The sequence below is a fragment of the Carettochelys insculpta genome, chromosome 14 (assembly GCF_033958435.1).
Source record: "Carettochelys insculpta isolate YL-2023 chromosome 14, ASM3395843v1, whole genome shotgun sequence".
NCBI classification, from domain to species: domain Eukaryota; kingdom Metazoa; phylum Chordata; order Testudines; family Carettochelyidae; genus Carettochelys; species Carettochelys insculpta.
In genome coordinates this window covers 21,293,545-21,306,808 of record NC_134150.1, presented here as the reverse complement: position 1 = coordinate 21,306,808, position 13,264 = coordinate 21,293,545, and the positions used below count along the sequence as shown (strand labels likewise).

Below are 13,264 nucleotides of genomic sequence, written 5' to 3'. Positions count from 1 at the left end.
TTGGGCCTTGATTTTTAATAGCTAGATACTAACTTGTGTCTTTCAGAGATGACTGTTAATTGTCTGTTCTTTCTCTGTAAAGTAATTTGAGCATAATGATAAATTTGTGATCTGAACAGCAAATTACTTTCTCTGGGCCTTGTATCAATTTCTGTTGTATCAACAGAAAAAAGAAAAAAGAAAAAAAAATCTAACAACTCAGAATGCTTACATCTCAGTAAATCTAAATCTGACTAAATCTGCGGGAAATTTACCCTTGTGCAAAGGGTCTGTACAAGGGCTGCAGGGGGACTTCAGTGTTGCATAAGCCTTATTTTTTGCCCAGAGGTGAATTTCACCATGTGCAACCTGGTGACGGCTCAACTTGTTAAGTGACATGTTACTTCCAGATAAAATAATCTGCTACCTTATGTCCCATTGCCTTTTTATAAGAAAAGCAGTCTTTACTAGTAATGCCTTTGGCCTGCAAACAAGTTGATCAGATAGTCCTGATGAACACTGTTTACTTCTCTAGCTCCCTTCCCCTAAATTACAAGATCAGCTGGAGAGCTTGTTCATTTTTTCCCAGGGAGAATAAGATTGCTTTGCTGCCTCTTCCCTGAAGATCTTTGTCTTGTCGTCATCAGAGCATAAATTCAGGAAAGAGACCTGGTAGAAATATCCATTGTTCCAACTACTATTATTGGGATTTAAATTGATAACTAAAGAATTGGAATGAGCCCAGCTCTGTTGTATAGTTCTGTCATTTAATAATCACAGCCACCCCTCCAAAAACCCCTTAATAACATAATAAATGGAAACAATGTCTTATCCTTTTTGCTGCTACGCTTTATTCACTTTATAGAAAGATTTGTTTTCTTTTAATTTTTTGGGATGGTAGAGAAATTAACAACAGTTAAAAATCCTTATTTTGATATTGAAGTAACTCCTATCAAAATAGAGTCTCTCCCTAAGACACTGGGGTGGGACTTGAGTGATCTAGGTTCTATTTTAGATGCTACTACAATATAAATAATAATGACTGCCTCTTTCTATGTGGCTGTACAGCACTTAGCAAAATGAGGCTCTGATCTCATCTGAGTACTGGGTGCTGCTGTAATATTAGTAATGATGGAATCCATGATGCAGAAGAATCATTAGGCTTCTGCTGTGTGAGGGATCTCCTTCAAAGCTCAATTCAGCAGAGAGGCTTCTTGGGCATCTTTGTGTAGCATGCTTTGTGGGGCCAGAAGAAAAAAGACCTAGTAAAAAAGTGGGAGAGAGGCCAGTGGATTCACTGCCGAATAGTCTTTGCCCCATATGGAGTGGAGGTCACAAGAGTGGTGATTAATTGTTTCCGTTCCAGGCTTTGCTTCTTCCTCAGCTCTGAAACTGCCCTCTGATGCACAGCCAACGGTGGTCTCATGTGACCCCTACCTCTCAGTTTCTTTTGCTTGAATAGCACTATACAAAACAAGAGCATTTTGTTAGTATGCAGTGTTGTTGGTTCCAGAAAATTGGAGAGACGAGGTGGGAGCAATACTAGTTTTTATTTATTCTCCGTTGGGGAGAAAGAGAGAAGCTCGAAAGCTTACACAGAGCTGTTCTTCTGTTAGCAGTTTTTCTGAGGTTACAAGGGGTTTCTACAGAGGAGCCATGAAATGCTTTATTAGGGAAACCGAGACCATGTGTTTCTAAAAATCAGTATAATTTTTTAGCAAAGTATCAGTTAGAAATTGGATATGTTGTAGCCAGTCAATTTTGTGTGCCCATAATTTTAAGGATGGGTGGAAGGAGAATACTGTTTAATTTTCATATGTGGCTTTCTTCATCTTAGAAGTTGAACATGCTGTGAAGATTCCAGTGCTGATTGGGTCTGGAGTGACGCTGGAGAATGCAAGGAACTACATGGATGCAAATGCTTTAATAATTGGCTCATATTTCAAGAAAGAAGGGTACTGGGCAAATAGTGTTGATCCTGACCGAGTAAATAAATTTATGGATCACATGGGTAAACTGAGAGAATGAATTTGTTAACATAGTATTGTGTTTGTGTAGAATAAAACTTTGCCATGGTACAACTTCTGTAGGGTTACCATAAACATCGAATGTGACATACCATACACAGGTAACCTCTGTTGGCATTCATGGCAGTTGCATGGGAATTGGAATTGGTGACTATAATATTAAATGAGGGGAAAAAAACTTCTCCATGGCTAGCCGATAAATCTGGTATCATTTTAAAGAAAATGGATGTTCTCAGTTTTATTTGTAGAAAGCGCATTTCTTCAGCTCTCTGTTCCATATACCAGTACAAAATTCTCTCCTATAAGTTTTCAGGAATATATTCTTTTTAATAAAAAATTTGTGCAACTTCAAAATCCCTAGTACATGCATTTTGATCACAGTATTGATTGAGTGTTGTTTTACATGTGAAGTACAATAGGGTAACCTAAGATTGCAGCCACCAGTATTGTAAATTGGGCTGGTCAGTTACCCCACTATGTGCCTCCATTTCTCCATATTTAAAATGAGGAGAATAAATACTTTCCTTACAGAGGTGTGCTGTAGGGCATAATGATTGTTTGTCAAACAGTTTCATCTAATAAACGTACTATAAAAGCATGAGATCTTTTTTCCATTCAAACTCTATTTGTAAAAAATACATTAAAATAAGGAAGTAAAATCTTTTTATGCATGTCTGAATACTGGTGACGAAGCAGTTTTTGAAAGCTGGGATCCATCACTAACTTAGGATCCTCAGCATCTACACCTGCCAGTTATATGTGGCACAGCATCCCATCTGTTTAGCTCCTGGATGGTCTTTCACTGTGAAGACCCATCTTGAACTCCTTCCTTGATAAATTTTTTGAGGTGATTTCAATCTCCGTGGCTGAGGTGACCAATCTGCATAAGTTTGTGCCTGGTGATTTCTTAGAGCAGAGAGTCCTCTTTTCTTCAATAATATTTTGAACATAAGCAGTTGTCTTGCTCTCTAGCAAGAGAGATGAGTCTATGCCACACCACATTTCAAAGGCTTCAGTTTTCTTCTTGTCATGCACATTAGTTCACTGAGATTCACATCCATAAGCTGAATGGAAAAAATTGAATTTTTCACCAGATGACTCTTGGTATGTTTCAAGAGTCCTGTTTTTTGCATGCTTTTATAAGGGAGACCCTGGCTGATTAACCCATCTCTTGTCTTCTTCTGATTTCTTTAGAATAGCCTGCTTGGTTGGCTATGTATGATTGCAGATAATTAAATTAATCTACTTCCGCTATAGTTGACCATTAATCTGGACATCCACTGGCATCCTGATGTTGTTATTCTTGTTAACATATATGCTTTTTCATTTTTGCCCTTTCAAGTAGTCCATATTTCTCTTTCACTGTTTTTTACAGGTTCCAGCATTTGTTGAAGTCTATGGATGGTTGCCAAAAAAGTATGTCTGATTTCAGGAAATGGTGTGCAGTGTAGATCTTAGTTCCTTCTACTTTATCAGAATATTCAGGGCTTGGGACAGAATGCTACCTTGTCTCCTGTGTGGCAATGGAAAACCCTCTGCTGTTTGCACCATGGTCTGTTGATGGTGGAGACATGATGAATTTAGTTAGATGCTTTGGAATCCCCATATCTGCCAGTATCCTCCAGAGATGGTCATGATGGATGATATCAAATACTTTAGAAATGTCTACTCACTGGATTGCTGGAGGTTCACAATTTGATTATATGTGCCCCATTCCTCTCTGAAATCAACTTGTGGTGGTGATAGTTCTGCTTCTGTCATTTGCTTTGTGCAATACTGAATTATAAAGAGGAACACTTGCATGCAGTATCAGGGAGCTGGTATGATAGTTACTGCACTCTATTTTATTTCCCTTGTTTGGTAAGAGCAGAAAAATTCCCTTTGTCCAATCATCCAGTCAATTTCTACTCATTCATGCACTGTTGCAAATTTTCCACATGAGATCAATACTGCCATCACCAATCACTTTTAGCAATTCTGCTGGCACATTATCTAGCCTGGTGCTTTCCCAGGCTTCATTTTCATAAAAGCATGCACGACTTCTTCTTGCAGGATTGATGGCTCTGGCTCTGTTCTCTCTCTCTTTTTTTTTTTTCCATCCTGTATTGTAAGTGGCTCTGATGAGGCATAGAGGTTGGCAGAGTAATCTCTCTGTTTGAAATCACGACCTTCAGTAAGAACTCTGCTGTCATGATCTTTTATTATGTTTGGGGAGAAAGGGGGAAAAATTCTTACTAAAATGTCTGACCACTGTGAATGTATCTTTTGTTATACTACTCTTTTAATTCATGAGTTCCTCACATTCTGCTCTTCAGAATTTTCTCTGGTCTCCTCTAGTCTGGCTTTCAATGTGTCTGCTCAGTTCCTAATGTTCTCTGCTGCATTGTCCAATCGCCAAGCCACTCTCACTCTGCTTAGTCTTTTCAGCAGCCCAGTTACGTCTGTGACGCTTTTTTTGGAATGTGTGCTTTGGCAGCTTCAAGCATGATATTTCTTTGAGTGCTTGCTCATGCATATTCCAACTGGCTGCGCGCATAGCTGCTGGAAAGTTTTCTCTTAGCTGCTATTCATTGGGTCAGCTTTGGAGCACCCTCCTCCCCTGCCCGCCCTGAGCAGCGCCAGTGCAACATCTTATATCTGACCTGATCAACCCTCAGTTCCTTCTTACCACCAGTGACAGCTGTTGGAAATGTGGCTCTCTGTTCCGCAGGTGCCTTGTGTCCCTAGAGCTTTCAGCTGTTTTTTCTTGTAAATAGTTTAGATCAATGGTGCACAACCATCAATAGAGGATGGGCCTCAAGAGCATCCCTTCTTCATCTCAGTGGGCCTCAGTAGCCCACAGCCCACTGCGGGTTCCACCTGCGGCCCTACAGCTCTCCCTCTTCCATGCATGCTTGTCCTGCACTGGGGGCCAGAGCCCTGCACTTCCTTTCTCCTTCCTCCCAGCACATTTGGAGCATGTGAATTGCCTGAGTCACACTTTGTCCCAACTTCTCATCCCCCCACCCACCCGAGCTGGAATCCCACAAACAGCCAACCTGTGTGATCAGTATTTTAACTGACTTTCTCAAAGGCAAATTGTAACGATTGTACCCCTGATTGGATTATAACCAAGCACACACTTTGATGTCTCTTTGGATAAAATAAAGGTAACCCCTTTTCTCTCACTTTCTTGGAACCTGAGTGTACACCACATATCCATCCATCATCATGAAATGACCTCTGCCGTTCCATCACAGCTCAAGTTCCTTATATATCTGTCATGCCTCTTTAATCACAGTGACAAAGTTCCCTTCACATATATGCTTCATAATCCATGTTCCCATTCTGTGAAGCTTTTACAGAGGTCCAAATCATTCTTTTCCTTGGTGCAAACATCAGGTGCCGTACTTACCAAAGGATTTGGTACAGCGCCATCATAACTACAGCGGGTCCTCTTACTGGCTGGAACCTCCTCTCCACGATAATTTGATGAGCCTTTTGGTGTGGCATTTATCTCATTATCCAGTGTCACGCATAGATCACGTTGCTCATCTTCAGTCATGATTGGTCTCATGGGAGCAACACGGGATGGTTTCCTGTTGCCTTCCCTCTGGTTTCTGGTTGCCGTTGCGTAAGTTGTGATTTCGATAGCTCTTCTCCATCTCAGTGCCATTTCCACCAATGGAAGTTCCCATTGCCTTCTCCAGGAACTCATGTTTCTGAAGTCATTGGTACTTCCTGAGGCTTCCGCTAGTTGCAGGCGGTACTGTCTACTGCCCTTTATAGCATCAGGCTGGCTTGAGTACCACCAAGAAATTAAAAAAAAAAAAAATTGGGAAATGGATTCACTGGCAGTACTTAATGAAGAAAGTGTAAATATTTAAATGGAACTCACTGACATTTTTTAAAAATTTGATAAAATATTTTAAATAAAAAATATTGGAAATGAAGTTTCAATGCTGTTTTCAGACCAGTTAATACAGCTCTGCACGTCTGAGGATTAATATTAGTGATGCTGCAGACTGCCAAGATCCTTCGTAGTACACACAAGGGTAATTATCACAGAAGCCTTTCTTGTAGTACTGAAGGGTCAACACAGATTTTCATTTTTCACAAAGAATTCATCATCTTAGAGACCAATATTGGATAGGTTCAACCATCTCTTAAAGCTAATAAATTATCACACAAAAATTTATTTTCCTGAGCCCAAAAGAAAAGGTCTAGAAGCCATTATATGTGCTTATGTAAAATCAGGTAATGATAGAAGTGCTAAAACATTAAAAAATCTTTTTGTTCTTTGGGTTCGTGATATGAAAATCTTGTGTGTGGTGTTTTAGTGAGACTGATGTAGAGTCAGACCTGTTCTACGTGGATACATTTCAGAGAGGTATTTTTATTTGAGAACCATAAATTAAAGAGAAGAAATTTTGCAAGATACCATGCTTATACATGTCTATATTGTATTTTGAAGATTCATTGGATTGGGTTAAAATGTACTAAATCCATGTGAAAACAGTCAAATATAAATAAACGTGGCAATTTCTGACTATATTTTGAAATATTTTACACTTTCATCATTTTTCACAGTTTGGCTTTAAAGGGGATAAAACCCAGTATCTGAAGTGTCATGAATGTATAAATTGTGTTCTCATTCTTTGGGACTCAGGGTGAAGTCTGCCCTTTTGAGATCTCTTTCTTTCCCATTGACATCTGTGTTTTTGCTTCCATTGATGGTAGGGTACATTATGTTGTGTATGTCAAAGGATAAGTGTAAAACCTTTGTAAGCTGGTGAAGTCCCCACCCAGCTCCAGACAAAAGCAACATACTCATTGTAGAGCCAAAACATCACCCCACCCTACCCTGCCCAGAAGTCTTGTTTTGTAAAGGTAAAGGTAATGCCAAAAACAAGCCTTCTTCGATGATTCCTTCACCCTGGACTCACGTATATGTCCCATGGTTCCACCAAAGGCTGAGTCCTGTGACTTACCATGTCCTGTGGAAAGTGCAGATGCTTCAGAACCACGTGTTCATGGCATTCCTTTACTGCTGGATGTACACAGACGCCCCAATACCTTGGGAAATTTTCAGTTCTTTGGAAGTGATGCATTACAAATTTCTGTGGCTGGAGTAACTTGTATTCCTCCTGCAATTTGGCAGCATAGTCTGGTCTGTTGCCTGTGGAACTACAGAGCATCTCAGGAACAGGTAGATAATGTCGTAAGGATGATATTTTTCCCTTTTCATACATCCCCAGTCCCCAAGCAGAGTCCACCTACACAAGCTGTGTGCAGAAGTCCTGGGAAGCATGGTATCTGCCATATGGTAAATTTATCTTTTTCATTCATTTACATTCTGCATATTTTAACATTGTTAGCCAGGATATTCACTTTATTTAAATCCTTAATCCTTAGTTATGAGACCCATATTATATAGTACTGGTCCCGTTACAAAGGAATGTGCTATATAAAATTAACAAGTAGTGTGTTTAGAATTCAGTAAAAATACTGATTTTTGTATTTTAAAATCAGTGATGAGTTTTTTCACCCGTTTGTTTTGGGGAGGTTTCAAGCAGTGAGCGACTTGCATATATTTCCATATCTGATTGCATAATAGATAAAGTTGTTCTTAGTGTCACATGTTTTCTAATGGAATTATCACTAACTTTATAAATTATTGTTTAAAAAATTATGTAACTAGGAAGACCAGCACATCAACAAAGAGCACCAGGTGTAATCAGTTTGGTGTTGGAAACATTTTAAAGCAGTCAATTGGAAAGTGTAATAAATACATTGATAGTGACTGTTCAGCAACGAGAGCTTTTAAAGACACTGATTACAGTTGCTAAAACTCACATTAATTACTGTGAAGATGAAAATTTAAAGTGTTACTTTAGTGTTACTAGAAACAAAAGAAAAATTACTTGGCCTGATTTTCTGCTCACTTTCATCAGTGTTAGGAGTAGCTGTAATGACATCAGTGGAGTATAACTGGCGTTCAGTGAGAGGAGAATGAGGCTCAATGGGCTTGTCTACACTAACTCCCTACTTAGAAGGGAGCATCATAAGTAAGGTGTCGGGAGATGATTAATGAAGTGCTGCACTGCATAAGCAGCACTTCATTAAGCTAATTCTCTCCCACAGCAACTCTGAAGTGTTAAACTTTGAAGTCCTGGCTTATGTGTCACCGCGGCTCACCCATCGCTACTTCAAAGTACCCGGGCAACTTCGAATTCTCTTTACTCCTCAAAATTTTGAGAATATGCATATGCAGTGCAGCACTTCATTAATAATCCCCCAACACCTTACTTACCATACTCCCTTCGAAGTAGGGAGCTAATGTAGACAAGCCCAATGTGTTTAATACCATTGCTGTGGACTAAGCAAGGAATGCAACACAACCTGTTTCTGCGCTCCCTGTTCATAGGAACCAAGGAAGCTGCAACTTTCAACAATGTCTCTAAGGTCTCAAATGCAATAACATCAAGTACACCATAACCTTGTAAGCAAAAAACTTTATACAGGTTGGAACTCTCTAGGCTGGCAGCCTTGGGACCTGAACGCTGCTGAACGAGAGAATTTGCTGGATTACAGGAGGTCAGTATTGTCCAGCAGCATCACCAACATTTCCACTGTTTACTGGATGCTTAGAAGACCTTTAGGGATAAATTAAGGCTGAATAAAAGCACAGAACCCTGAGAGCCAGGACTCATGGCTGTAAACAAGCTTTACGGGACCACAGGAAACTTGACCACATCCATGATAAGTGGTCGTTCTGCTAACTTAAAATATGCCAGGTAACAGATGTTGCCAGACAAGTGTGCACCGAACTAGAGAGTTTCAACGTGTAGTGAATTTATGCAATACTCAAGGTATGCATTGAATGCCTTAGACAAAGCACCTCCACCCAGTTATTACTAGAGCCCTGCACCCCAATATATGGTTCTTTAAAAAAGAATTAAGGACATAATGTGATCCTCAATTAATATATAAAAATGTAACTGCAGGATTTAGGGACCTGTGACAAAAAATCTGATTTTAAAGCCTGAGAGGATGATTGATTGCCAGCTCTTTACATTCTTTCTGCTGAAAGTATTTGTCTAGCAGCATTAAGCATCTGCTTGTCTGTTGCACACAGATGCTGGAAAAGAGAATCTGATTTTTTTGTTTATAAAGTGCTTGAATAATGTAAAAATATTAAGTTATCAGGAAGGCTGTGTCTTTTGGGAAGAACACTCAATTTTACATAAGTTCTCAGAGTACTGCAGAATATGAATAACTTTGCAGCAGAACAAAGCATCCAGTGTTGTGTGTTAGAAACTCAAGAAGTGAATAACAGCTGTTCAAGAAGACTTACGTTAAATATGTATTAATTAATTTGAAGTGCATCACTTAAATTTGTGAAGAGATTATCTTGTGTTAATTTACATTAAAACATTACAGTATTTGTTAGCTTCATTATAGTACCCCAAAGTACTACCTCAGCCTACACTAGAGCATTTTGTTGGGTGTTGATTGTTTTCGATTTGCCCTTTCAAAATGTCAGTGGCCTCTTACTTGCAGGGTTTGTTCTTGCATAGTTACTGCACTTTTTTTTTAGTGGGACTGGACACAAATAATGAGCCAAACTGTTCGAAGAAACTTCAGCCAAGGAGAGCATGCAAAATGCAGAGTCAGCTGTGCACACCCTTCTGGTCAGCTGGATTTCTCATACACATCTCACATTTGCTTAGGAGCAGATAATAGGTGCACAATCACCTGTTGCTGCAGCTAAAGTCCATGTATAATAGTTCAATATTACCTATCATTTAGGTGGCAAACTGGGAAAATTGGCCCCACATGATGTAGACTGGGTGGAGGGTGTTGATACGACACTATAAGCACTGCAGTTATGAAATATACGAAATTGGTGAGTAGTACTTACTTTCTGTAGTTCAAGCAATGTGCCAGCTTTTAACTAATTCTCATTACATTTGTTTGAAGTAGGTATGTTTGTTCTTGGTTAGGAATAGGGGAACTGGGATAGAGAAGTAGTGACTTTGCTGAAGCACCAAAAGGAAATCAGTGTATGAGTCCCAGTTGGAATCCTGAGTTCCTGGCTTTCAGTTCTGTGCTAATCAGTAGATCATGCCACATTTTTCGCCTGAGTTCTGGGTTATATGAAGAGTTGTGTAGATAGGACCCCAGGTAGGCTGTAGCATAGTGGGCCAGGTTCCATAGCAGCAACCCCTCAATTCTCTGGCAACAGCATTTGTTTTGTCACCATTGAATACCCTTCTTTTCCATCCTCCGACCCTGACATAAATACACACAGTTATAGCATACAGTTGCAAAATACTAAGGGATGTAAATCACTGATCATTTTCAAGGATTATTTATTTATTTATTTAATTTATAATTTCCAGGGGCCTTGGGTCTACTTTCTGGTCCTCAGCTCTCATGCTGTTCTCTGGGCTGCATAGCTCACCAACCTGAACTTCTGTCTCCTTTGCCAAAACGTGGAGACCAGGTCTGGCTTCCCAGGTTTGGTCTGCCAAGCTCCATGGGGAGCACGCACAGTAATCCAGTCAGCTTCCCCTTGTGAGAAAGCTGGAGAGGCAGAAGCTTGTGAAGGGTAACAGAAGACAAAATGCTGAGTACTTGCCTACAGCAAAATGCTAAATTCAAAGTGTTTTCTGACTTAGTCTATATTAGACAGAGCAGTCAACCACTGAATCACAATTTTAGGGATGCCAGTTGTGTAGTTAAAACTTACTTATCAGCGGTCGGTCATCTTCAGTGTCTGTCTACATGGGAGAAGGTTGGTGGAAGTATTTCTCCCATTGACCTTCCTTAAGCCTCACTACTTGGAAGCCTTTCCGGGGTTTCACGCATTTGCAAAACAAAACTGTAGATTGATCCTAAGCAACTGAATCTTCCACTGTAGTGTGGCTCTAGCGTGAGATGAAGGGAGGTATTCACACCTCTGAGTTACTGTTTTCAAGCTGTTTGCAGACGTAGGCAGGTGAAACAGCATCCATTTGTGTGCTCATCCCTCACTATATGAGCACAATTGGTTCCCAAATTTCTGCTCATAGGCAAAAACTCATAAGAACGACACTAAATTCCCATTAAAATACATGTAAAAGTCTCCGATTTGGTCCACGTGTTTGTAACTTGACATAAACCAGTTGAGTTTAGGTACTTTTCTGATTTATTTGAATAGTTTGCCACCAGAAGTAGGATGTAGTGTTTGTATGTAGAGCAGGGATTCCCAGCCTATGGGTTGGGACCCAGACATGGGCCACCATTCGAATTTGTTAAGGGTCACCCGCTGGGCAGTTCTGAGCTGCATGTGGCTGTTAAAGAAGCCATTTGCAGTTTCTTAACACTGCTACTTCATGCAGATACCTATCAATAGAGAGCGCTGCCATCTCCAGGAGCTTTCTCTATCACTAGAGATAGCAATTACCTTATGCCTAGGTGCTGAAAGCTTAATACTAGAGTTAACTGGTTTTAATGACTGTTACCTGCTGGGAGCAGGAGGACTGGGGAAGCCGCCCAGCCTAGCAGCCCCGCTGAAGAGGCTGCGGGAGGAGGAGTGTCTAAAGCTTGAGCTGTTAAGGGCTGAGGTAGTGTGTGTTTGGAATCTAAGGCTAGGGTGGTTTAGGGATTGGGGGGGTCTAAGACTGGGGACATTTTGGGGTCGCAGGGGGTGTAAGGCTGGGTGGTGGTTTGGGGCTTCTGGAGAGGGTTTAAGTCTGGGGGCAGTTTGGGGCTACAGGGGGATTCTAAGGCTGAGGGCAGTTTGTGGCTGGTGGGGGGACTGTAAGGGTGGGGGCAGTTTGGATCTGTGGGCAGCTCCCACTTCCCCAGGGCTTGAGGAGTGCCAGGGGCTGCTGCTTCCCTAGGCTCCCAGGGATCGCTGGGGGGCAGCTGCTTCTTTCCTGGGTGGGGAGGGGGGAAGGCCAGCAACTGCCTATTCCCTGGGGCTCTCAGGGGATTGCCAGCAGCTGCCACCTCCTTCCCACCTCCCCGAGGCTTGGAGGAGCTGCCTCTCCACCCCGTATGTCTGTCCCATATTTGGGACAGGGAGATATGGTCACCCTAACCAGGGCAGGCTGGTTCCAGTCTCCTCATGGCTTGTGGGACTCGGAAACTGATCAGCTCATGGCTGGTCATTTTCACATTCCCGCCAGTGCAGGGGAGGGAACCAGGCTAAGAGCCTTCTCCCTCTCTTCCCCCAGCCACAGGGCTGTCAAACAGCTGCGTATCTGAGGGAAGGGAGGGAGAAGGCTTCAACTGCAGGGCTGCATGTATCCCTGCCCCCGGCCAGGGACCCCGTGGCTGGCTCATATTAGTGGGAGAAGTTCACTCATCTGGTGAACATGGTAGGTATATGTGTGCCTCATTTTAGTGAGTAGTAGCATGTAAAGTACTCGCTAAAGGAGGGCTGAGTGTACGTGACTCCCATTTTCAAGATTATTTTTAATGAAATCTGAGATGTGACATTCTCTCCAAAAAAGCAGTGAATTCTGTGGCAAATACCTTCTTCGTAGGATCCATAGAAATTTGTTTTAGGAGCAGATATCTCTGAAATACAAGGGTCCCTAAAAAGAAACCATTCCAGCATTTATTATTAAAATACATTTTAAATAACTTCACAATCTCTTTCCCCATTCCTTCCACTTCTCTGCACATGTTGCTCTTTGTTCGCTGTGCTAAAGCCATCTGTGCTTTGTGCACTGGGCATGCGTCAGGGAGGGAATGGCTTTTCTCCTGGGTGGAACCTGTTGTTAGGAATGGTGTCCTGTAATGGTGCCATATAACTGGTAATGAATGAGAAAAATAATACCTTGGGAGCTTAGAGATAGAAAGGGGCCACATCTCCAAGAAAACAACCTCACAGAAATAATGATCCCCAAACAAACAAATGTACCCAATAAAGATAACCTTAAGCTCAGGCGACATAAAAAAGACATGAATACATAAACGAAGGCAGAAGACCAGCAGCAGAGTGGGGCAAAATAGTTTATTGCATGGAATGCAACATATATGATTATCTGCCTCATGGGCGGAGTGGGGGAGAGAGAGAGTGTGTGTGTGTGTGTGTGTGTGTTGCAAGTAAGGAGATGATTCAAACTACCAAGGTGGGAGTAGCTGAACAGTTTCACATTCCTGCCAGTGCAGGGGAGGGAACCAAGCTAAAAGCCTTCTCCCTCTCTTCCCCCACGCACAGGGCTGTCAGACAGCTGCGTATATGAGGGAAGGGAGGGAAAAGGGACAGAGGTGCAACGAAG

General features: G+C 41.5%; 1 protein-coding gene across 2 annotated transcripts in view; it reads left to right on the top strand.

Moving 5' to 3' along the window:
- The window catches only part of LOC142020493 (uncharacterized protein F13E9.13, mitochondrial-like), a 42,387-nt gene extending 35,858 nt beyond the window's left edge, over positions 1-6,529 (top strand). The window contains exons 7-8 of one of the 2 annotated variants that reach the window (XM_075008342.1): positions 1,817-1,990; positions 3,382-6,529. In XM_075008342.1, the coding sequence (XP_074864443.1) occupies positions 1,817-1,990; positions 3,382-3,398 (191 nt within the window). In that variant the 3' untranslated portion in view covers positions 3,399-6,529. Of the gene's footprint in view, positions 1-1,816 lie in introns of both variants that reach the window. The other variant, XM_075008341.1, reaches the window with a different exon arrangement.
- Positions 6,530-13,264: the final 6,735 nt, after the last annotated feature.